A 26317-nucleotide genomic window follows, 5' to 3' on the forward strand; every position below is an offset into this window, starting at 1 on the left:
AGGCACGGCTTAGAACTGCACTAAGAAAATTCACAACTTGTGAACGCAAGAAGCTACGGTTTACTTCCCTCCTAAGATTACATTTCACGCAAGATGGTAAACACAGGGCTGTCGTCCTTCGCCTGAGAAAAGGGGTTGAGTTACTGCTACAAATTATTCAAACCCAATAAGTATCAGTGAATATACAAATCGAATGACTATAAGTGTCATCGATATTTAATATACTAAGCTTAAAAAAAAAGTCTGAATGGAATTAAGAATCATTTATTAAAGAATGATGTACATTGTAAATAAGGCTCGGCTGATTGCATCTGACAAGATGTCGGGCGACCACTTATCTTCCCTAGATGTCGCTTCGTCAAAGACTTAATTATCATACCACTAAATATGTGGTACCACGAGATATGTTAAAGCCCCCTGGTAAATTCCAGGAACACATATTTTAATGGCCTTCTTGTGAGAGTATCGTGGTGGCTATGGTTTATCCTATATGCATTGGGTATTGATTTTACATTCTCAAAAATCAATATTTAGAAAGACAAAGCCAATAGCAAAGGTTAGCAAAGAAATGAATGTGTTATGTCTTGGAAGCTTAGAAAGAGGAACTTACTCGAAGCATTTCGACAAATAAGAAAGAGTAAATCTTTGCTCTTAACCCTTTTCGTTAATTTCATAAACTAAGCGAATATACAATGCGAGGGGCAGCAAGCTTAAAAACTTGACGTTAAATTAAAGCTCATAGCCAGGTGTTGATGTTTTTAGCAATTATTCTCTGTCAGAAAAAAGTACGGACTCATAACACATCAAACAGTAACTTATATGGATGTATTGGAACCTCTTGAATCACGAGTGGATTAAAGATGTCCGAAATTTGGCAATTTTCCAAATTCACGTACCCATTTATCCAAAAATAGGCCTCATTGCTTGAGATTATTTTTTGACTAAAATTTGGAACTACTGCTAACGTGCAATGATTACTTTTTTGTTAGTGAATGATTAACAGAATACATTTTGACAAAAAGTAAAAGGAACAATAGGGCCGCAACAAACTGCCAAAATCCAACCGTCCCTGATAGAAAACCCATTATAATACTTGAATTGAAAAGACTCAAAATTAAAAAAATTTAAAATTAGGTACATTACATTTTTGTACAAGATTTTTGTAATAGACTACTTCTCTATTTTTGCTAACCCAAATTTTATTTCTGTGGACCCTTTTTTCTCATAATAATAATAAAGTTGAAAGTTTTTTAAAAGCTAAAGAAACGTAATTATTTTAGTAAAATAATGTTAAGCCTACAATATTAGTTTGAAAGAATTTTCAAATATAACAACGAATTTTAAACTAAAGTTTTATAAGAGTTCAAATATCTTCTTCGCTTTATAAAAAGCTCAACATAGTTTGACTAGCAAGAAGTAATTCTCTAGATTCATGTGGTATCACAATGGGCCTTTCTTTTGGCCTAAGTTTGTGGATTCTAATCCGCAGCCACGTTAACCTAACCTAACCTTTATAAAAGTTTCAACGCTTTAAGAGAAAGAAACATTTTTAAATAATTTTGTTTAAAATTTTTGAACAGTAATTGTTTTCATTTTGTGTCTTAGGTTGAAAGTTTAATAAAAAGTTTTCCAATGAAGTGTTTTATTTAGCAGTTGTCATTTAATAAGCTTTCATCTTTTGACATTTGACAATCAAAAACATCGGCATTATCAACTTTGTTAAAAAATCACTACAAAAATGGTCATATTCATTTCGAAAGTCAAAGTCTTTTTGGGTCGCCCAAATAAGCATCTTCTCGGCTGGTAAAAAATGAAACTGATCGACAAATTTAAACTTTCTAAAAAATTAGTTATGTGAAAAATTTCAACCCTGAAAGGTGCTCAAGTTGAACTGGTCCACCTGCTTTAGACAGTATTGTTAAGGAAAATATAGTTATAACGATTCCTTGTCGATCTTTGAAAATAGACTTGAACTAAATGAAATTGCATAAATATTTAGGTCTTAAGGGTTTTTAAATTTAGTTAAACTAAAAATTGAATGTAGAGCGAGACCAGTAGCAATTTCAGGGTAGGTCAGTCGATTCTTTACTGTTTCAGTCGTATCTTCGTTTTTCCAGATTTTCATTGAAAAATAATCTTCAATGATGAAGGCGGCGTGATTGTACCTTTCTTTTTTAGAAATAAAATAAACTAAATGTACTTTATGGAGACTACATTAAAACCAAACATAATATTTACAAATTGACAGTGGAAAAACATAGTGTTACAAAAAATTCAATACATCTTTCTTTATATCTTATCTATTTTTAGGGTGGCATATTTGAATAATTATAAAGCTTTCGTAAAGCAAATTTTGTAAACATCTTCTGAACCTTTTTAATCCTTAAAATACTTGATTGTGTAAAGGGATTCCTTGTTATGCAAAAACACTCAAGTAAAGGTCTTACAAGGGATACAACAAGAGGTTTTAACGCATAAGGATCTTCGAATGACTTAGTTTTTGAAATAACATTATCAATTCATATTCGAGTCAAAAATCACACTAACATCCTTTTTTTTTTGTTAACCTCATTAGGACTTGATAATCAATTTCGTAATCAAAACATATTGGATCCTTTATTTTAGAAAACGTAACAAAAGTACACTTTTTTATATTAAAATTTAAACCATTTATTAAACACCACTTGGTAATATTATCAATATCCAATTGAATTTTATTAGCATCTGATGAAGAACTTAGAGAACTTAGCATCTTGAGATCATCAGAATATAAAAGACATCTAGAACTCTTAATACGATTCGGTAAATCAATTATAAATAAAATGAAAAGAAGTGGACCAGGATGACTACCTTGTGGTACACCGTGAAAATTTTGTATTTCATTGGAAAGTACATCACCAATCTTAACATATTGTCTTCGTCCAACCAAATAGCTTCAGATCCATTTTAGGAGATTCGAGTATAATCCAATTTCAAGTTTTTTTCAAGAGAATATGCTGTTGTAACCGATCAAACGCCTTGGAAAAGTCGGTGTAGATTACATGCACTTGAGTACGATTTTCTAAACATACAAGACAGTTATTTGTAAAAATTGCCAAGTTTGTTGTTAAGCCATGCTTATGAAGGAAAATATAGTTTTGAGCTTAACTATAAAGTTTAATTTTAACAATTGCTTCAAATTAATTGGGGATTAGTTGAAGCTTAAATTTAGGTATCAATTTTATTTAAACTCAATTGATGGTTTTTATTGGTAGGAATTAATAAAGTTAAAATCTTTTAAAGATTACTAGGCTTTTTTTAATTCAAACTTAATTTTTAGAAACACTGTTTTACTGATTTTTTTTATAAAATTTACTACACTAAAATGTTTTCAGCCATTTTTGTCAAATTTTATTAACCCGATGAACAAAATAGTTTAAATATTATTGTGAAAAATTGTATGGATTACAATTGTTTCCTTAAAATAAACAAAATAAGACATACAATTATTTAAAATATAAGAGACACAAAGTGGGGTAAAATAACCATTGTTTAATAAAAATAATAGCAAATTTTTACAATTTTCAAAATCGTATTAAAGAAAATATGAACTCCACATTTTAAAATAAAAAAAAATTCTAAAATTTGTTTGGCGTTTAAATAATAATTGCTTCTACTGTAACTGTAAATGAAAGTAAGTAATTTAGTTATGTTTAACCTAATTTTTCACTTAATCTCATATTTCTGCATTGAAAGGAGACATATTGGTGTTTTAGTTTTCTTGCAAATTTATTCTATTATTTTTAACTGTTTTAATTTTTTATTGGGAAGAAATAAAAAAAAATCAATAACAATTACTTTTAATTGAAATCTCCATACACTTTTTCAATTACTTTAAAATGTAACAAAAGAATTTCCATTACTAATTAGAATCATGTAATTAAAGAATTTCAATTACAAATTACAATCACGTAATTAATTGCAATATAATTACAACAGAAATAATTTTTGCTTTTAAAGTAATCATTGCACAAAACTTTAATTAAAAATTATTTTTGTAAATTACATTTTACCCGATATTGCAAAATAATGATAATAATTTTGCAATTAATTTCCTGAATTGCTTTTTTGTGTTATGTATGTCAACAATCATATTTTTGTAATTGTTCTTATCATTTCTTTTTTAAATTTATATTTGCCTTTTAAATAGTCGAACTGTTTTGAAGAAAAAAATCCATTTTATTAAAATAAATATTGTTTTATTTTATAAGTAAAAATAACATTTATTTGGAACTATTTTAATATAAATTAAAAACAAAAATATTTAATTAATTTTAACCGAGAAATCAATTACTTAAAATGTTATTAAGAAATTCTTTTTGCATAAAACTTAAACAAAAAATGTTCAACTACATGTAATTAGTAATTACAAGTAATTGAAACGTTAATTTTTTCAATTACAATTTTGTATAATTGTGATGTAAAAAGATAAAGTACTTATATCTTCTAATTGAAATGAATGTTCAGATTGGTAAAAGATTAATTTTTAACTTAATAAAAAAAAAAAACATTTAAAGTGCGAGAATTTGAAAACTGATTTTTGAACATTTCTAAAAATCCATCATTGTTCTACTTCATTACGAATTTATTAAGAGAAATCCATTGGTGTTTATTTAAATGTAAAGAAGAAATAAAAATTTCAATTATTAGTTCGCACATTTCAAAGTTTATCATTCTTGAATTGCTTGTGGCTTATGAGCATAGTACTGATCTTTCACATGACTTCAAAATCACAAGAATTCGGTAGGCAAAAGTGATCAATGCTAGTAAATATTTTCGTTGTGAATTTAAATTTCTTCATTAAATTAAATTTAATTTAATTGGGTCGCGCAACAGTCCGTTGGGAACAAGGGCTTAGTGACTTACAACTCTCAACCATTCCTGTGTGCGAGTACTTTTGTCAGAAATGGAAGGGAACTACAATTTTAGACCGAATCCGAACGGCAAATTTGAGAAAGCACTTTTTCATGACAAGAATTACTCTTGAAGGATTTGTCAATTCCTCGCAAGAGGCAGTACCCGCGAAAATTATTATTATTATTTTTTTTTTAATTAAGGTGGCACAGGCATGGATTGAGCCCAAGACCCCTTGCATGATAGTCCAACGCACTAACTATCATGCCCCGGGTAGTTCTTCATTACATTTTTAAAATGAGTGTCGTATTTTTAGTAACTGCTTAAATTTCAAAAAATATGACAGTTAGATGTGGGCCTTTCAAAATGAAACCTCTTACTGGAGAACCTAAATTAATTTATCAACCTACTATTTTCTGTTGCATATTTTTTGTGTATAAGCAAATTATTCTCACTTATGAACAACTTCTTACAACCTAACATTTAGCCTAAAGAAGCATTAATTGATGCCACAAGCTATGTATATCGTGTCAACTTTCCACTGGAATTCATCATTTTCCACCCAATGACAATACATAACATTCCACCCACAACCCTGGCTCTAAGGTAATATGCTGATGGTGAGCACAATCGCATTAGATGCTTAAGGGAAGACAATAACAAGTTGTAACTCTTGTATCTTAAAATAAATACTCATTTGATTTTCAATGAAATCTTCAAATCAGCGATTGTAATTTTTTTTTCATTTTTCTAAATCGAAAAACGCGTTTTTTAGTCTACACTTCATTAATTTCAAGTGATTTGAGAGTACATCTTTTTTTCCTGCTTTTTAAATTGAATAACCAATTTTTAGGGGTGAAAAATGTGAAGTTCTATAGATGGAGATTAGCAACAGGTCAGTTGATATAGGAAATTGAAAAATAATTGACAAAAACCAAAACCGGCCGGCCTAATTCAACGTTATACCGTCATCCTCTTATTCGCAAAAATATCTTTCATTTTGAATTCCTATTTTATTTTTTGTTGAAATTCTGAATGACGTAAATGAAAAAGAATACCACAGGTTAACCTGCTTCTTGGGTTCCGAGATGAATTTTACTGAAAACGAGGTTTAAGGGTTGTATTTTTTTTTAAAGAGCCAACCTCGTCAGAAACTTCAAACTTTTAAAAAGGTCTAAGAAAAATGATGACGTCTCGTGAACAATTTTATTTTGGTCCAGATTTTCAAGATGCTACTTTACAGGTTTTACTGTATGTCCTGTCGATGTCCATGTCAAAGAAGGGTTAGTATTCCAAGCTGTTGAACTGATGTAAATGGTGTGATGTAGGTCGTTCCTTTGATAGATAATAATCATTTTATTCTACATTTGCTTAGTTAGTTATATAGCTAACACCTTTGGCACACAGGTAGGTGTTATTTTTAGAATTTAATAAAACAAAAATAAACATTACTAATTTCATACATAAAAGACTTTGAGATTGACAAGAGCAAGATGAATATATGTATAGGGATGGTTTTAATCAATTGGAGTGAATTTGATTGTATAAACTTTGTGTTAAAAGTAAAGACCGGAAGTAACATTCATTATAGTTTATTTTTGAAGAATAAAAAATAATAATTTTAATTATTTTTTTCCTCATTCCCAATGAGCTTTATTTTGTTTATTTTAATCTTTTTGTCAATGAATCATTTCTAGAATGGTTAAAGACAATTCATGGCGCTAAGCTTTTTCATTTTGACGCTAAAATCATGATTAACGAAAAACATTATTTTTAAAAAATACACACTTCTCTCTGAATGGAATAGGGGGGCGTATGAGTAATATTTATTTGCGTTAAAATAGAAAATATATGCTTTATTCTGTTCCTACTTGTGCACACATACGTCATGTGGGTAAGTCAAGGAGTTCAATGTAGTTGTATATCATAATGTATTACGTTGAATATATTCTTTTGTCGTTAATTCAGATATTAAAGGTCATTTTTGTGCACGCACATCAGGGGATGAGTATGAGTAATATGTGGATTTATGCACGCGAGAAGATGTTAATCTTTTCTTTTATGATGAACATACATAGTTTTTGTTTAATTAAATAAAAATGGATACACATAAGATTGATTCAAAAATAAAACAAAAATGTTTCTCATTTTCAATGCAACTATGTATATTTTTGGCTGGAACAGTATAACTGTCAAAATTTCAGCTCTTTAGATTGATATTTAAAAGTCACTTATGCGTTTTTAGTAAAGGGTTTTTCGAATGACAAAGATTTTAGCGCCCCATGAAGGCCATTTTGTTTTGGTGACATTTGTCAAATCTTTTGTTTATTATTCAGTTGTGGTAAGTTGCACGATTGAAAAGCACGTTCAAATGATAAAATTTCATTATAAACCCAGAAGCTTAATGTTCATGACCATAGACATCGCCGTTTGTATTCGCCGACTGGGCTTCAAATCGTTTGGAAGAGGACTTACATTTTGGACGAAAAATCATCAGTGACGAGGCGCATTTTTGGATGAATGGCTGTGTTTACAAGCAAAATTCCGGTATACGGGACGACATCAACCCAGCGGAATTGTGCGGTACTTTTTTGAAAGCGACGTTAATGAGACGGTCTTACGGCCCAAATTTAACCATATAGACCTAGACGACATGTGGTTCCAGTAGGACGGCGGGCGGTATGTGCCCACAGCAAACGCTACTATTGACATTTTGCATGAACGATTTGAGGGTAGGGTTATGTCTCACATGGGTGATGGGAATTCAAGAGATTTTACCCCGGTAGACTTTTGTGGGGTTTCTTGAAGTCGCAGGTCTACGCAAATAAACCATAATCGACCGATGCCTTGAAGGTTGAAAATAACACAGGCCATCGCACAAATTCAGCCGGATCTATGCGGAATTAAAATAAAATAGGTGGCGCAACAGGCCGTGGAGAACTAGTGACTTACAACTCTCAACTATTCCTATGTACTCGGATCAGTGCCACTGTATAAGACTGAGGCGGGCATTTGAATGATGCCATATTCCACACTTAATTGAATAAATTTGCCTTTCAAATACAAAAACAATTTTGTTAATACCTCACACGCAGCTTGTTTTATTCCATTTCAACATCTACCCGCCCTTATTGAAAAATCCTTCAATACTCGTGGCGTGATGATTTGTACGTTTGACTGTCATGCTAGATGTCTTTCATCTTATGTTTTTTTTACGGGTACTGCGTACAGTTGACAAATCCTCCAAGAGTAATTTTTTTCATGAAAAGTGCTTTCTCAAACTATCCGTTTGTATTCGGCTTAAATTTGTAGGTTCCATCCATCTTTGATAACAGTAGTCGAACACAGGTATGGTTAAGTGTTGTAAGTCACTAAGCCCTAGTTCAAAATGGATAATCTGCTTCTTAATTTTACAATTTAAGAACCTATCGGATCTAAGCCATGAGTATCACCTTTTCTTAAAGGAGTTTGAATGACCTTCAAAATAAGTCTTAATAACAAATGGTCTGTAAAATCCCGGTCCTAATACGTACTAGATGATGCTAGTTTTGTTTGGTGTGCTTTTTTTCAGTTAGAAATACTCGTAACTTTCAAAAACAGCTGTAATTTATTGTTCTTTTATTTAATACATATGAAACTGGTTTCTAAAACAATTTTGTGCTTCATTTATGGAAATTTCTTGAATGAAAAAATTCCGTATAAGAAAAAAATTGGCTTGAAAAGTGTTATGGGGACTTCGATACATTAGAAAAATCAGTAAAATGCTGACTAAAAACGTGATTGTAAAGACATGAATAATACAGAACCCAGTAAACCAGAACCAGAACATCAACAAAATCCAAAAAGTTTAATGATTTTTGAATCAGTCTAATCTGAATTTTTATAACGTGTACCACTGTATCGTAAAAAAATGAATGTACTTATAATTTTTAATAATTAAAATGGAGATACAATAAAAATGTGTTTTTATTGACAATAATTTGTATCTATTTTCTGCGGTCAGAACTTGTATTGAATCAGCAATTGAAGACATACTTAACAAACTTACAACTTATATATGTATGTAAGGCTTATAATAAAATTAGCATAGAGCTTTAGAGTTTATTTTTTGTATTCATAATATTTTTTAAATCCTTTAAATTAGGTAATTTTACGTGAAACAGTCTTAATCCATCTTCCCGCAGTTTAAGTCACAGAAATGGTCTATCCGATTGTGAGGTTTTAATATATCATAGTTCTTAATATCACAATATTTAAAATGCCATACAATTTTGACTTTCAAACAATTAAAATATTAATATTATTTTGTAGTTTTCAAGAGAATATGAGCCTTCAAAAACACTCCCAATTACTAAGAAATTAAAAGGAAGCACCTGAAAATTATTTGGTGCTAAGTATTGTAGGTAATATTTATAAACAATTTAATATTTAAAATGTGGTTTTCCTACGGTCTGTTTTTGAATTAAGATATGCGACTCAATAGATACCAGATATAGGATTGAAAATAAAATGTCTCTAAACATTATAACATTTTATTAGTCACTTGTATAATGCAATCAAAGGTGACTGAAAACAAATGAACTAATACCGAGTATAACATCTGTTAACCTAGATTCAGACAAAATTTAACATTTTCTATAATTGAAACATTAAATTTGGAATTAGAACTACTGTAGAAATCGGTTTTGAAAATGGACTAAAAATTTAACTAAAAATGGTATTGTATTTGAATAAAAGTTCACCATTTTGCTAGCGCTAATAAAAGAAATCTATCAAATTACATTTTTTACATTTCATAAGGATGTTTTTAGTATTTACAATTTAAATGGAAACATCATTGATAAATGAGACTCCATAACCTTTGTTGCCAAATAGATCTTATAAACTTATGGTAAAAATGAGACAATAGAGAAAGCGATGGACCAACAAATCTTTTCAAAACTTGATGATAAGAGTTCTTCTCGTGAAAGATTGAACATTTTGAGCTAGTTAATGTCCTAACTTAACACCCTGTATTAAGTAGACATGCATTGTGATTTAGAAATAAATTAATTAGGTGGTACAACAATTCGTTGAGAACTTGCGTATATAACGCTCAACTAATTCTGTGTGCGAGTAATGTTGTCAAGGATGGAAGGAATACGAGAAAGCACTTTTCATAAAAAGAATGGAGGATTTGTCAATTGTTTGCAAGAGGCAGTACGACTTGGAGCTCCTTTAAATGGTATTTGCAGAACCAGTATATATTTCCGAGTAATTTTCTATGTTCCGGTCTCGCCCTATTACATTGACAATAACTGCCCTTTAGTTTTGTATATACGCTTCAAATGGCTTCACAAGCGTTCGAAAAACACTCTCAAGTCAATTACATCTTTACAGACTTTAGCTAAAGCATTTGACAAACTAAGTCATGAAATTATTAATAAATTAATTGAAATTTGACTTAGCGACATTTTCGTTTTGTGGATATCATGATATCATAAAGATAGACTTTATAGCGTCATGCTCAGGAGTAACTCTTCATGTCAATTTAAATTAAATTCTGGTGTACTTAAAGGGAGTCACTTTCGTCCATTGCTGTTTATTTTGTTTACTAATGATGTGCTTTTTGTTTTAAATAATTCTTTATTGTTTATTTAGGCAGATGGTGTTAACATTTAAAGAGCTTAGAAGATCTCAACCAAATTTGGGAATGGTGCAGTAAATATTGACAAAAACATTATAATTTTTTATGACTATATGTTCAATTCGTCAAGTTTTTCATAGAGAATCAAGTTTTTTGACCTTAGTGCTGTACTAGACTCGAATTAACGTTAACTGATCACTTTAATGTATTATAAACAAAGCTAACAAAAAACTTGGTCAAAAGATTTTCCCGAAAGTTCTGTGCTCCATATGTAATTAAAAATTTGTTTGTTTCTTTTATCCGAAAAATCTTTATTTTCGAGGTTTGAAGATTTTTGAAAGTGCTGTAACTTCTTAGCATTTGCTAAGTGTTAAGTGTTATTGTGTGATAACTGATAACTTTTTTCTGGAATTGAAAGATATGGACTTCGACAAAATGCGTTTTTAAAAGCATGATTTATTGAAAAGTAAGTTGAATAGGCGTGTTTTGGAATGTCTTAAATTTTTTGATCATACTTCAAGTCGAAAATACAGTATTTTAAATACCCCAATTCCGAAAAATATAAACAGAATTTTAATTTCAAAATTTTCATTTGAAATTTTAGAAAAATGAAAAACAATCCTTAACACACATATATGTAACAATACGTTGTATCTTAAAAGCACTTACGACTTAGTAATAATTTCTATTCTAAAGCTCCACAAATTTAAGAAATCAATTTCTGATTTTTTTTAAATATACATAATTGAGATGTAAGTATATTATATGAATAATACTACAAAGTAGGTACTAACATTTAATACAAGTAGTAGGTATCTCTTGAACTTTGGAGCCCTTGAACATAAATAAATGTTAAACAATCATATAAAACCGAGTCATGGAAACGAAAGAAAATTGAACTTACCTGCTAAATATCTATCACTCTGCGATCGGGAGTATCTCAGCGTCTGAAATGTGTGCAATTCAACAAAGGCCAGCGTTTACGACGACGCGACGAGGAAAAGAAAGGAAAAAAAATAAAACATCAACTGAGCTCTCAGCACCATCGTCATATTACAAAGAAAAACAAAATGAACACAAAAATGTTAACAATACCTGCTTTTGTCCGCCAAAATCGTCACGTTTTCGCTCCTTCTTCAGAAGCAGTGGTGCAGAATTCGACTTTGTCGTCAACTCCTGCATGCCGAGGCTCTCGTGACCGCTGTGCAATGAGGCACTGCTGGGCGACGGCAACTCATGGAAATTCGACGGTATGATACTCTGAAATGGTTCCTGCCGCAAGGCCAGACACAGTCTTCCCTTATCCCGGTAGTCTTTGGCCTTCAGCTCGTGTCGTAGTGGCATTGGCATGGGCAGAGGCGATGCCACCTCCAACGAGTGACTACGACTTTTGGGTGCACGCGGTGGTGGTGGCGGCAAATATGGCAGCAAATGAATGGCGGAATCCTTGCTGCCCCCGTGACTGTCGTTTATTTGCAAATTTGATTTCCTTCGTCGGAGGACCACCCCTTTGCCACTGCCACTGTCATATCCGTCGAAAGTGCCCGTCTCGAACTCTTCATTCTCATGGTCGTGCTCGTGGTCGTGGTGGATGCCAATGTCATCTGCATCATCGTCGTGCGTCTCATCGTAGAGACTGAGCACTTCCAATAAATCAGGATCATCTGATGAGGCCACCGAGCTGCCCTTCTGGAATTTGATCTTCCTCAAGGCATCCAGGCTGCTTGTCATCGAATCATTGTCTGTTGTGTTCTTCCAGAATCCAGAATCTTTTGGTGGCGTCGCTGTGCCAATGCCGCTTTCGTTGTTGTCATTGTCCAGCCCGGAGGAGTCTAGAGAAAGGCCAGACTTGCCAGAGCTCAGAACTCCGGACGCCTCCTCGCATGCCGACGACGAAGTGGAGCTGTGGAAGAGGCAGAATAAAGGAAGAATTACATTTTATTTAACAATTCAACTCATGATGATGATGGCGATCATAAATGGGCATAAATATTCATAACCCAGCCACCATTGCATCTATGGGCAGCTTTGTAGTTTTACTTACTTGTTGTCTTCATCGGCGGCGCCAACACTCCTCAGAATCGATTCTTCTGATGTCCAGATTGTCGATGTAGATCCTTTTTTGGTGGCATCGTTGTTATTGCTGTTGTTGTTGTTTTGGTTGTTGCTGTTGCTGTGATGTTGCAATTGGTAGCCGCCACCGTTGCTATTGGGCGCTAATGTGACTCGCTCCCGTTTTGGCTGGTGCTGCTGCTGTATCACGGTAGCTGAAGATGTGGCAGGTGATGCCACTACTTGGCTTTGGTTTGAAGCCGGTGGCGTAGCGGTTGCAGATTGCATTGTTTCCATGTCGCTTTCAAATTTTCTACGGCGTCTTTCCTCGGCGGCCATGGCGTCAGTTTCTTCAATTTTCAACACTGTCCTACTCCCAGGGGTATTCTTTGGCAGGAGGCGACAGTTGTTGTGGTTGTTATTGGTACTGACTGGGCTATGATTACTGTCATTAGCATTGGGTGCGGACAATGTTCTCAAGTAAATACCGCTGGGATTTAAAAGCTTCGCAGTGGCGGCGGCATTCACTGATACATCAAGAGGACGACAATCAAGGTTAAATGATTGTAATGGAATGGTTACCTGTAAGGAGAAACATTATCAAGATACTACATCAGAAAAGTACGCAATACAAAATAAAACGACAATAAAAAGAAGAACTTTACAAAAATCAAGAATTGTAATCCATTACGTGTCCTGAACATAAGTGGATTTTATTCTCTTAATGCAAAAGCTACAAGAGACACACGAGCTTCATCGACAAGTTTAGATAGGTTTACATCTTACGCAAGTTTTTAAAAAGCAAAATAGCGCTTTTTAGCATTGAGTTTTTGGGTAAACTGAATTTCAAAGTAAATAACAGTTATGGCCATTTTTATGCCACTACCTCAGGAGTCCACGAAAAACGTAGAAAGTTCTGAAATTGAGCTACTTTGAGATTTTTCATCTTTAAGGTAAGGGTACGAAAGATTTCAAAACTATTTGAATGAACAAGCGTCTTATTTTACTATTACTTCATTTGTTTGTGTGTTTACTTAAACAAATCAAATAACTTAACTGGAAATATCATATGGCCCAAAAACGTGGAAAAAAATGTTGTGAAGTACCACAAGGATCAAAACCATGGCCACTTCTTTTTCGTTGTTGTCAAAAAATATGATATCAACCTGTTCTTCTTACCAGCTTGGGTGTTAAGACCCGATTAATTCCAACCCCAAAGTCCCGAGAGAAACAAAACTTGACAATGGTTGCAGGTACGTGGACGTTCTTCAGACTAGGCGTATGGTAGAAGTTGTTAAATGACATGTGAGACAATATTCAATATATATTAGACAGGCTGGAATTAAAATGGTAAATGGGCTGAAAAACTATAAATCCCCTTTTTGAAGAAAATTTATGATTTATTATGAACCAAGACCTAGTGACTAACATTGTTCCAGTTACACATAACATAATAATATGAGGCTATTAATTGAACCAAAATTATACCAAAAGATAGCTTACAGGACCAAACTTAGAGCGGTTTGATAAGTAATGACTCCACAAAAAAATAAGAATTTTGAAACGTTTCCTTTTAGCTTGATGTATTCGGTCTAGTAAACGCTCCAACTTTTTTAACCCACCCAAAAATAGGTGTCCGTAGCAGCGATGTTTGCATTTTTATTCGGCTCAAATTTCTGAACGCCGAGTGATTTTTAAAGTTTGAAAACAAACAAAAAAGCGCACGATTCGAACGTTGAAAATAAGGTGGATGGGGCAGCAGTTATAAGTGCGATTCAACCGATTTAGCAGTGGCAACGTTGCAGTGGAGGTTTGAGTCAGTGTGTTGTCGTTAGAGCTATTTTAGAAGTAGGGCTCATCAAAAAGAAATGTGCAAACACGTTGAATCTCAATATTACAATTTTTGAAAAAAGCTAAATTATTGAAGAAAAGAGCCACCGTACACAGCATACCAGCGCTTTTTGATTTCGCTCCATGATTTCCATTTCATCAAGAATCTAATCTTCGAACACCTAGTCGAAACAAAAGTACGAATACGATTCAGCTTTATGTAGTGTTGACAGTAGCTGTCTAAGAGAATATTTTGTGACGTTAGCGGTTGTATTTAAATCTCTCTTGCTATACCAGCACCATCAGGCAGTACGATTTAGTACTTATCGGAACACTCTTAGTAGCCTTACGAAAAAAAATTTGTGTTTTTTTAGAAGTCAAGAATATTAAGTCGGTAGCAATATTTTAGCTGTCATTCTGTCCGATGATTTATTTTTACTTTGGTTTGGTTTGCCATTTTATCATTAAAAAACGTCCGCCAAGTTGGAAACACCGCAATTGAATTTCAAAGCTCTACTGATGCAGGAATGTGAGGCTCTTTTTGTGCTAATTAAGCGCTCTAATTGAGCTTTGGTTCAATAATACCTCCCCCTTAAACTTGTGGTGATCCCAACTTGGCGACGAGATCGAAACAAAACAAATAAGTTAAAAAATTAGGGCTCGTTTTTGGACCCCTAACCGTATTGGTTTCACAAGCCCTAACCGTTTAAATTAAGTCTCAAATCTGAAACTTTTTGAGACTTTTAAGATCAAAGAACATTCTTAAACGATATAATAATGGAGTAATTTAGGGCTATTTATTGGCTCTTTAGTTGCAGCTTAGTATCTCACGTCTTTACCCCCAAAAATAACTCGAAAAGCTGTAACTTTTGTAGAGTTTTGAAACCAAACAAAATTTTAAAAATCAAATGATGGGTTGTAGGCTTTATTCTTTCCTTTGGGACTTTTTGAAAAGTTGCACGAAGTGCAGTAGTATTAACCCTAAAATCATGGTTCTGTTCGAAATACAAAATACGTGAATTTTGTAAAGCTATAAAGTTCACTTTTGGTTAAATCAATACGTCAATAAACAAGATTGTTGTATTTGGAATATAGTGTATATTGAGACACTGTTACATCCACAAAAACTGAATGTTTGATATGCTTTATGGTTTGAATGAATAATTGGTCCGTACTTCTTTGAAAACGATGCTAGATAGAAAGTTACATACAATGGTGACCGCTAAAGACTCATGATTACCGACTTTTTTGTTCATCAATTTAATAACTATGATATATAGAAGTTGTGGTTTCAATAAGACAAGCGGTGCAAGGCACGTTCATCAATTGATTTATTGAATGCAACTTTTGGTAACTACAAAGTTTCATGTTACAGATTTGTGAATTGGTCTGCAAGATCTTGCGATTTTACGCCACTTGACTATTTTCTGTCGGAATATCTATATGAAGTTGCTAGTCTACGCCAAACCATTCATTGGCCACTTGGAGAAAAACATTTGCCGTGTTCTGCCGATATACGGTTACAAGTGTCAAAAATTGACCTCCAGTTCAGACTATGTCTGAGTCCTTCACAGAAGTCATTTGCCAGAAATAATATTAAAAATATAACCAACCAACCATCAACGATTGACCATATTGCGATCGACGTCAGACACGCTTCCAGCATCATGGATGTCCGAACTTTCCGAGGAGCTAACATCGAATCGGACCACTACCTCGTTGTAGCCAAGGTAACACTTCGGATTTCCTGACCCAAAGCAAAACAGGGAGGTGCTGGGAGAATCCTTTTGCAGCCAAACAACAGTCACGCAAAGCGGCGCTACATAAAAGGACGAGAGCTGCTCATGAGCTCTATGAGCAGAAGAGGCTAGAGGAACGCCGACTTCTCAGATCGAAAATGTTGAGAGGTTTAAAAGCAGGAATGAAAATCAAAAGTTTTATTAATAGGTGAAATGAAATTCACAGGTACATAAACCTAGAACCGAAGGCTGCAAAAACGAAAGTGGAAACATCATAGTAGAACCGCAGTCAATGCTGAGGATATGGAACGACCACTGCTGCAGACTGTATAACGGCAACGACGAACTGAATTCCGCTGTCAGGCAGGATAATCCATTCAACATAGATGACGAAAGCCAACAATCCCGTCCTCCTGACTTAGACGAAGTAAAGATTGCCATATCTAGGCTGGAGTCTAATAAGGCCGCCGGAGCAGATGGCTTGAATGCCGAGCTTTTTGAAGCAGCTGGAGATAAGTTTGTTAGGAGCTTGTACCAACTTATCTGTAAGATATGTTCGGAAAAAAGCATGCCCGTCCTCAGTATTGTTTGCCGATTCTGAAAAAAGGAGACCTTCTAAACTGCACCAACTATAGACGAATCAGTCGACTTAACATCGCCTATAAAATCTTTTCTGCCGTAATATGCGAACGTCTAAGGCCCATCGTCAACAAACTGATAGGTCCTTATTAGTGTGGTTTTAGACCAGGAAAGTCCACAGTTGATCATATATTCACATTACGGCAGATCCTGGAAAAAACCCAAGAACAATAAATCGACACCCACCATCTTTTCATCGATTTCAAGGAAGCATATGCCACCATCTACATAGACGAGCTGTATAGGGCCATGTCTAGTTTTGGCATCCTTGCAAAACTAGTCCGATTGTGCAGGATGACGATGGAAAATTTGCGCTGCTGTCCAAGGCTTGGAAACAACTTAAAAGAACATTTCAATGTCAAAAGAGTCTCTAGACAAAGTGATGCGATTTCTTTAACATCGTACTTGAAAGAATAATGCAGAACTTCTTCGTCAACACTAGAGGGAACATCTTTCAAAAGTCTGTACAATTACTGGCAAGAACGCGTGTGTGGCCCTAGTTCAAACAGGACTGTACCACTACCTTAAGTAAGTGAGTATATTTGACAGAAAATATCTCTTTATTCCTAATTAAGTTATGAGTCTATGGAAATAATTAAGCCAAAATTTCAATTTCCAGAGTTCTTAAAATAAATATTTATTTTTTAAATAAGCTAAATTTTCGCTTAAGGAACTTCAAAAGGTATTGAAGTTCCATCTATTTCCCATAATTTTCTATAGGGATATGTAATGGTTCATAGTCTAAGCCAATAAGTTCCAAACGAGTGCCAAGTTGGAGGGCATTATTCCCCGCGGCTTTTGTAATACACAAATACAAATGTTGGAAGAAGTAATTGAACATTTGACCTTAAGATACGCCTCAGCCAACAGTGGAGGTCTTTTGCCAGAAATCGTATTTAGATTATAATGCCACAAATGTATCTTTTGGAATTAAGTAAACTTCATGTCAATCTAAATAAATCGTCTTTGTTATATTCCATTTCAAAGTTCTATACCTCTTAAAATTAAACAAAATATACTAAACGAATCATAGTTTAGACAAGAAGAAGCGAAAATTACAACTACGAAAAATTACTTTACACCAAATTTGATAATTTTTGGTTTCGAGACCGAGTAGAGGCTAGCAAAATGCTCTTCGGGCCCTATTTTATAAGTTGTTTATCATAGACAAATTAAAAAATAAATTAATTTCGAAAAAATCAGGACATTTTGGTTAATAACTGTCAACCAATTCTGTGTTTAAAATTCGCATAATGACAGTTGAAGATAGGACCCACAATTTAATGTCCAGAAGCATTGACCGTGAAATTAAAATAGTGGTTGGAAGCAATCAAACAGAGATTAAATTCTGCCCTCTGGTATTTTTTACCAATACTGGTTGAAATTATTGCAAATGTTAAACAAGATTGCGAATTTATTTACAGAATTTCTTATGTTCAATCTTACTTTCCCAAATGATATTGAAAGACAAAGGAACTCATGGAACAAATAAGATTACCCATGAAATTACCATAACATTGCGTATGTCAATGTCAGTGATGTTGAGGATGATGATGTGTGAAAGTTCGTCAAAAGTGAATTGTTACTTTCTCTTCTCAAGTTAAGGTATGTCCAAGAAGTAAACTTACTTCAAAAAATAAACAAATAAACGAACCTACCTACGAAAACGAAAAAAAATAAAAAGATGCACCTTTCAACTTGTCATCAATGATGTTAAAAAGTGAAAAACCAGCTTATTTTCCAGCATCACATTAATGTGACTTGTGAATTCATTCAGATCATGTATCTTCCAAAACCATGCAATTCGGTGTGGTGCAATGGCAAGTGCGCTGCGCTGCGCATGTTGTATGTTGTGTAAAAGATGCACCTTAGGTATAGTAGGACCTAGCTTAAGGTCTTTAAATCCACAAAAAAATAAAAAAACGAAATAAATTGTGTACGATTCTCCGAAATAATAAGACTTCCATTGCCATATATGGACTCTTCGAATAGCCACAAAGGACAAAGAAATATACACTTCATAGGACATCTTCGAATCGTACCGAGTCACAGATGCACCACTCTCTGTGGAACATCTGAATGAATGCAACAATGGCAATTGGCTTGTTGCCAATAAATCATTTAAATCAATTTCCGTTCCATTTTTTTTTGTTTTCTTCAACGCGACGCTCATTCTAAGCTTGGTGGTTGTTGCGTCGTCTTTGTCGTCGGTGGAATTGTGTTGGGACATCAGCTGAAATATATGCTGCTGCTGCCGTCTGCGAGCTGCACTGTATTCTGCCCCTTTCAATTTCAATCCTCAAGTTTAACATCGCAAGAGTGTGTTGCAATTGCAACATCATTCTCGCACAGACCAAACTTAAACAACCATCATCAGCTTTAGCATCGACATCAGCATCAACATCAAGCATCTTCCACCAAATCGCTGACAATTGTTATTCTGTTGACATACCGGACTCTTGCAACAACCAAAGTGCATCTCTTGCATCACGATGAGCTAGTTGCCAGTTTCCAGTGTGTAGTAAAGCGAGGACAAAAATCCCAAAGATCACTATCACAGATCAAGATGCACGCTGGATGACCGATCGAACGAACAAAAACAACCCAAAACGGGTCCTTCACAATGCAACTTGTTGCTAGTGCATTTCTTTTTGCCTCATCCGTTGCATAGTCCGAAATGGGAATGTACTCCAACTTAAAACAAAATCAAAAAACAAAGAACAACTGAAAAGATCTCGGCTAAGATATGTCAATCTGCTGCTGGTCTGGTTACAGGGGACAGAATGGTGAAGTGCAGTGCAGTGTAGCCATTAAGCGATGCAGAGTGCGTGATTTAAAAGTTTAATTCCCGAAGCCATTGTTCGTTCATTGATGAATTTTGTGACTCCAGTGGGGCTTTATCTCCAACTTTTTAACGATAGGTAGGTCCTTGAAATACGTCAACAAATCCTCGACTTTATGCGTATTTTTTAGTTGTTTTGTTGTTTTGAGTTGATTTGCCGTTCTTCCAAAAATGGTAAGGACCATCATCATCAAGTCACTTGATTTCCTCTGTCTTGCGTTGTTGTTTTTTGCCTGTCCTCATCAACTGAATTAATTTGTGAATTCGAACGACATGCGTTATGCTGGTGCTTTGGAACATCGATCCTCAAAATCGCTTTGTATTCCAAGTTCGCGCAAATTGTACATCTTGGAAGGTTTTGTTTTGTATTTTTTCTTGTTTTGTGATGGTTTTACTTTTTGCGTGGACTGACCAAAAATGATGATTAATATGATTTGCTCAATTGGCAGGCAACCGCATAAACTGCGCGATGTAACGCAACGCATGGTAAAAAGCGGTAGCTTCTGACTTTTTAACTAACTAACCTAAGCACATATATAAACAAAAATATGCAGGGACTCTATGGATAACAGATGGTCACATCTCTCGAGAGAAGTGGGTCAGAAGTCCATTAAATTTGTGAACTCTTTTTATGTGGTTTTTGGTATTTACTCTTTTTGATGCTCTTTTTAAGTTCAAAAACAAATAAATAATGAACTGCAAGTTGAAAGAGTGCATACTTGTGAGTCTTTTGAATTTCATGTACTTTTATGAGGGATTCCATGTTTCTTTTTTGGTTTGAATTCAATTAAAACAAAAGTCAAGAATGCCGGAAGTATTTATTGGTGATTAATTTTTTCTTTCAAAAAAAATAAATTCTACTTGTTGACATCAAAAGATTTTTAGCAAAACTTTGGTCGACTTGTTGGAATCATTTAAAATGAATTAGGTGGCGCAACGGCTCGTATAGAGAAACAAGGCCTAAGGACTTACAACTTTCAACCATGAGATGGAGGGGACTTACTATTTTTATACCGAATCCAAATGGCTTATTTAAGAAAGCACTTTTCATGACAACAATTGCTCTTGGAGGATTTTTCAATTCTGCAAGAGGCATTACCCTTTAAAAAAACTTTTGATGTCACATCTAAGACTCAAGGGCGTTATTGGGGCACCATAACAAATATGAAAATTATACTCGAGTTTTGGACGAATAAAAGCTTTGTTATTTATAGACAAGCACTTTACGGAATTTTTTGCGATATCGAATGTGATCACTTCACAACAAGTGGTTTGTGATGCACATTCCTAGGACTGGTAGCTGTTCAGTCTCCTCGATGCAAGTACCACCTATGGATAGTGGCATTGGAGGAGGGTTACGCTTTTGCGACAGTAGACGGCATGGATTTTTTGAAGCATTCAAATCTACACGATTTTCTATTTCCCATTGCATAATGCTTATAAGATCGGAATTTAATACGCTGCTTTTGGTAATCCACATTCGAAGAACATTTACACCCGTAACAAAGACGAGAATCTACAAATGAATATTCAAATCTGGGGCTATGATTTCAGACAAAAGATCATTTATAAAAACAAAGAAGAGCGTCGGAGACAAAACGGAACGTTTCTTTGACCTTGGACGATAGCTAGTGGGGGAGGAGGATTCTACTTTTTTAGGGGCAGGCTAGATAAAAACTGTTTTCTATCCACTTGGAAAGGGACCTGTAGAATTGGACTTATGAAAAAGCTTACGCACTGGTTTTGCTAGCGTTGAAGAACAACTCTTCAGAACAATAGCTGAAATACCATCAAGATCTTTACGTACTCCAGCAACTGAACGAATGCGAAAGAAGATTCGTCCCATAGAATCGTTAACGCCTTCGGGTACAAGAGGAGTCTTGTCACTCATTGGCATCAGCACCAAATTAACACCAAACTGTGCTGCAAGCAAATTGGCTTTATCTATCAAGCTGGCCAAAGGAGTGTCATTGGATACGAACGTAGGAAAAAGGTTCATTACAGTCTTTCTACCTTGTTCGAATTTGCGGTTTCTTTAGTTGGGTTGGCTTTATAAATCCGGAAACTCCGGAGTTGGCTCGTTAACTAACGAAGTCAGGTAGTTTAACTCAGCAAAAATTTCGATATACCTTTCTTCGGGTGTTGGCTGACCTGAAAAGTAAAGCCTCGAAGAGTGATGTACATTCAAATCGTCCGTAACATCGATTTCATTGTGCGAAAATGGAATACAATTCACTGGATAGAGTCGGACAGTTCGTTGGAATTGGAATTGCCATCCAGACTTAGGCTACGATAAATAAAAAACCTGTGAATGATTCGCCTTCGGACTGTGAATTTAAAGCACATGTACATTCCGTACAAACACGGCTAGAGCATGATGGGAAAAGAATAAAGGCACTAAGCTATAACCGTAAAAGTGGATTCAGCAATCTGAGTTTCGCTTCGTGTCAAAACAGCTGGCCCGTATATTGACCTCAAACTTTTTATCCTACTCAAAATGTTATTATTAATATTTTCTATGAAATTTAGAAATATCGACCGACTTTCAGGAATGAGAAGTCATCGGTCAAGCATCAAAGCCTCCTTTTAATTTTTTTAGAAAACTATTAGACAGATTGTTTTAAATAAATTGTGTGTTAAGACAATTTTTAAATTAATTTAATGCTTACAAATAGTAGTAATACATTGTAATAAGAAAATGTTGAACCATTTTTGAGAGTGCTTACGACAATATCTCGAAAACTATGATCTAGAAAACGAAAACGTAGAGTACAAATTTTTTGAAAATTAAAAACTACAATGTAAAATCTAGAAAAACATAATTTCGAAATGCAATAATCTAGAAAAAAGATTTTGCATGTACAAATCTAGAATATATTAAATTTTAGATTTTTGTATTCGTGCTCAAGATTATTACATCGGTCGGTACTCTCTCAAAATACTATCGCTCAACTTGGATTGGATATTGCGAATATTTCCGTACAGGAGTTCACAAGTGCGATAAGAACTTTTATATAGAATATTTAAAAGAAAATTGAAAAACCTTTTTAAAGTAATTTGAAACACACATGGGGTCTGGAAAGACTTTAACTGCTACGGAAAGAGCAAAAATAGATGCTGTGAAGGATTAATGACTCTCAGAATGTGAAATAGCAAGGAGACATAATAAAAGCAAGAAAGTTGTAAGGAATCATCTTGCTAATCCACAAAAATATGGGAAGAATCAAAAAGGGCACAAGGATGAAACAAGAACATCATGAGAAGAGCGGGTAATTCTACGGCTTGTCTCAAATTCCACTTTACCCGCGACTAAATGAAGGGACAAAAGCTGAGTTGCAATAAGAATAACAACGGATAAAAGGATAATACAAAATAGTGATACTATCTAGAGAAGAAAACTAAATAAAGATTATGTTTTGAGGTGAGTACAGAAGGAGCTTTGGATAAATTTTGCACGAGGGCATGTTACTTGGAACAGTGAATAGAAACGCGATGTCTTTTCAGGTGAAAGAAAGTTTAACCTTATTTGTTCTTCGCCAGTTACAACCTATATTTCCATGATCTAAGAAAGAAAGAGCTTATTTTGGAAAGACATCAAAGCAGTAAACTACTATTGAACAATCGACTTTAAGTTTTTGTCCACAATATAAACGGAAAAAACTATAAATGTTTGCTGGAACAGTAATTTTCAAGGATGAAAAGGATTTTGTAAAAAATGTAATGCCCCCATTCACTCTTCGAGAGTTGTTAGAAGTTAAATTCAATCAGATGAAATGCAACTTAAATCGAAGCTTTCGTGATTAATGGGTCCAAATTTCATGTGATTATCAAAAAAATAAATTAAATCCTTCCATTCTAAACCGTCTTAAAGAGGAAATACGTTCGGATGAAACACTTAAAAGAGCTTTAAAAAGCCAAAATCGGTTCCAACTTACGTATGTTGTCTCTTTAAACATTAATTATGAAGTCAATATCTGGAACGTATGGATCTTTTTTCTTAAACATTAATTCTGAACTCAATATCATTGTTCGATTTCAAAATTTATTTTTTATCAAATTTCATTGCCATTTTTTGTGAAAAACTATCAATACCATATTTTCTTCGAAGGATATTCGAGGTTTAAGTCTCAGATGTTATAAAATAAATATTTAAAATTCAAATTGTTTTAAAGATACATATTGAAAAATGAAGAATTTTAACCAAAAACAAGCAATACTTTAATCATCATTGGCTACTTTTCAAAATAAAAAGTTAAGAACTTTATTTAATTATTATTCGTACCCTAAAGTTAAAAGAAAACTAAGTTTAAGATTGTTTTTATAAAATAATACCAAGTTTATTTGATTTTTAACCTGACAAACCTAACTCTGCTTAGCTATCGAAATTTAAGGACAAGAGTTTAAGATGATTTATACATGTGGTTAATTATTTTTGTCATAGTTTGTGTCTCATTCAATTTTGTAAACAAACTAAACCAACCGTCAATAATAATTAACACGAATTCTACTCCACTAAATTCTTTGTATATATTTTCCAAAAATCTTTAATTCTTTTCATTATCAAAAATGACATAAGAAATTAATCTTCAAAAAACAATAATACTCATTAATAAAATAATGCTCCCTGTTCATAAATTATTAAGAAAATTAGAATAAATTATCATCAAAATGACATAAAAATAATAAAAACAAGCCTTGAACTCTTTACTGGGCTGGGGGGTTAATATGGTGTCATTACATAGATATTTTTCTTCACAAAGAAGCCAAATTCATATTATTTCCAACATCTAATTTTATATTTCTCGACGTCTTCGTAAACGCATAGTATCGGCCCGGAGCGGCGTTGGCATCGTCGTTATATCGTTTTGTATCAAATCTACAATGGCATCAAACAACATCCGTGATCCGCCTGATGATGCTAGCACAATATCAACCAACAGCTGTTTTTCAAGTCTTCTAACTCTGTACAAATATATGTATGTATTCCGATGCCTCCGGTCGGTGAATTTAAATGCTTTGAATGGAACAAATTAATTACCCCCATATCTTTGATGAAGTTTTACCAAAATTAACAAAGGCGATCAAAGAGCTATTAAATGGGGGCAGCTAGAACTTTGTTTTTTATTGTTTAGGTGCCTGAGATTGAGATTAATATGAAATAAAAGATCTTTAATTAAAAAGTGTGATCACCAGTTTATCGCTAGACGACTGTTAAAAATAAAAATAATTATTATTAACAAAGAATTATTAAATATTTTAAATATGGTTTTGATTTTGAATGCAAATTTATGGCTAATATTCCAAATTATTGAATTTCTTAAACTGAATTCTGAAACAATTTCGAGCCTCACCGTACCGGGTGAAAAATATATACTGAGCTACAACTGGCTACCAAAGTATTGAAAAGACAAAATTAGTGCCAAATGAAGCCATATGAGCTTTGAAAATTATAACTTTTGGATTGAAAATGTTTGCAGTTTTATTCACAAATTCAACTGTTCCCAATTTAATACAAATTAACATTGAGGTGGAACCAGATTTCAATCACTTTAAATCCTAATACAAAGGAAGGTTTACATTTTTTTTTGAGAGCGGATATCTGTGAAAACTTGATCGCTTGTTTTGACTTGACTGGTTTTAAATTGTGCTTTTAAGTAAAAGAATCACATTGCTAACTATTCCAAAATCAGTTTTTGAAAAATTTAACACTTTTTTAAAAAGGAATGGATTTTAAACTTCAAACTGATGTGTTTTCAAGAAGGTTTTTTAAAATATTGAAGGTTTTTGCTAAGTTTCAGTTTGAATACAAGATCTTTCAAAATATATACACATTTTACTATACAGTGTTAAAAACTGCTTTTGTGTTTATTTTGTATTCTTTTGAAGCTAGTATAAAAATATGATCTTCAAAAGTTGTGTAGACGTAATCTATATACCTCAGCGATTGAGAGAAGTAAAGGTAGTTTTCATTCCCAAGGCGGGCAAATGCTCGCATGTCAACCCCAAAGATCTAAGACCAATTTATTAGCCTATCATCATTCATTCTCAAACACTGGAACGATTGATTAATATCCATGTACGTTATAGCATTGATAAGAGAATATCGATGTCTCACAATGCTTCTTGCAAATGGAAAGCGGTAGAAACAGCCTTGCACACTTTGGTAAGAATTATCAAATACTCCCTAGAGCAAAAGGAATATATATATATACGGTGGCCTTCCTGGATATTGAGGCCGCTTTTAACAACGTTGACACATCCGCTATCACTTCTGCTATGACGAACCTAAACGTCAAATACTCACTCTGTGAGTTGATTAATCTAATGTTAAAAAGCAGGATCATCAACTCTCAGGTGGGGGATTTTTGTACGAAAAGGTCTGTTGGCAGAGGCACTCCATAAGGTGGTGTTCTGTCCCCTTTCCTGTGGAACATAGTGATAAACGAACTACTAATATCCCTTGAGAGCTAAAAAGTAGTTGCGTATAGCCGTCACAGGAGAACATCCTAATACACTGAGAGGCCTCCTCCAAAACGCACTCAATATGCTCACTAGATGGGCTGATCACTGCGGACTCAGTATTAAACCTCAAAAAACAGACCTCGTCCTTTTTACACTAAAATACAAGATCCCAGTAATTGTACCTCCTTCAATAGAAGGTACTAATTTTTACCAATGAAGCCAAATATCTTGGTC

At 33.8% G+C, this 26317-nt stretch overlaps 1 protein-coding gene across 1 annotated transcript in view; it reads right to left on the reverse strand.

Moving 5' to 3' along the window:
• Nucleotides 1-26317, reverse strand: part of LOC129941702 (serine-rich adhesin for platelets) — a 426963-nt gene that overhangs the window by 54852 nt on the left and 345794 nt on the right. Inside the window, exons 7-9 of the mRNA XM_056050403.1 lie at nucleotides 12564-13153; nucleotides 11615-12422; nucleotides 11424-11466 (exon numbers count right to left, since the gene is read on the reverse strand). Coding sequence (XP_055906378.1) covers nucleotides 11424-11466; nucleotides 11615-12422; nucleotides 12564-13153 — 1441 coding nt within the window. The remainder of the gene's footprint in view (nucleotides 1-11423; nucleotides 11467-11614; nucleotides 12423-12563; nucleotides 13154-26317) is intronic.

This window comes from Eupeodes corollae, chromosome 1 (assembly GCF_945859685.1).
Source record: "Eupeodes corollae chromosome 1, idEupCoro1.1, whole genome shotgun sequence".
Taxonomy (NCBI): domain Eukaryota; kingdom Metazoa; phylum Arthropoda; class Insecta; order Diptera; family Syrphidae; genus Eupeodes; species Eupeodes corollae.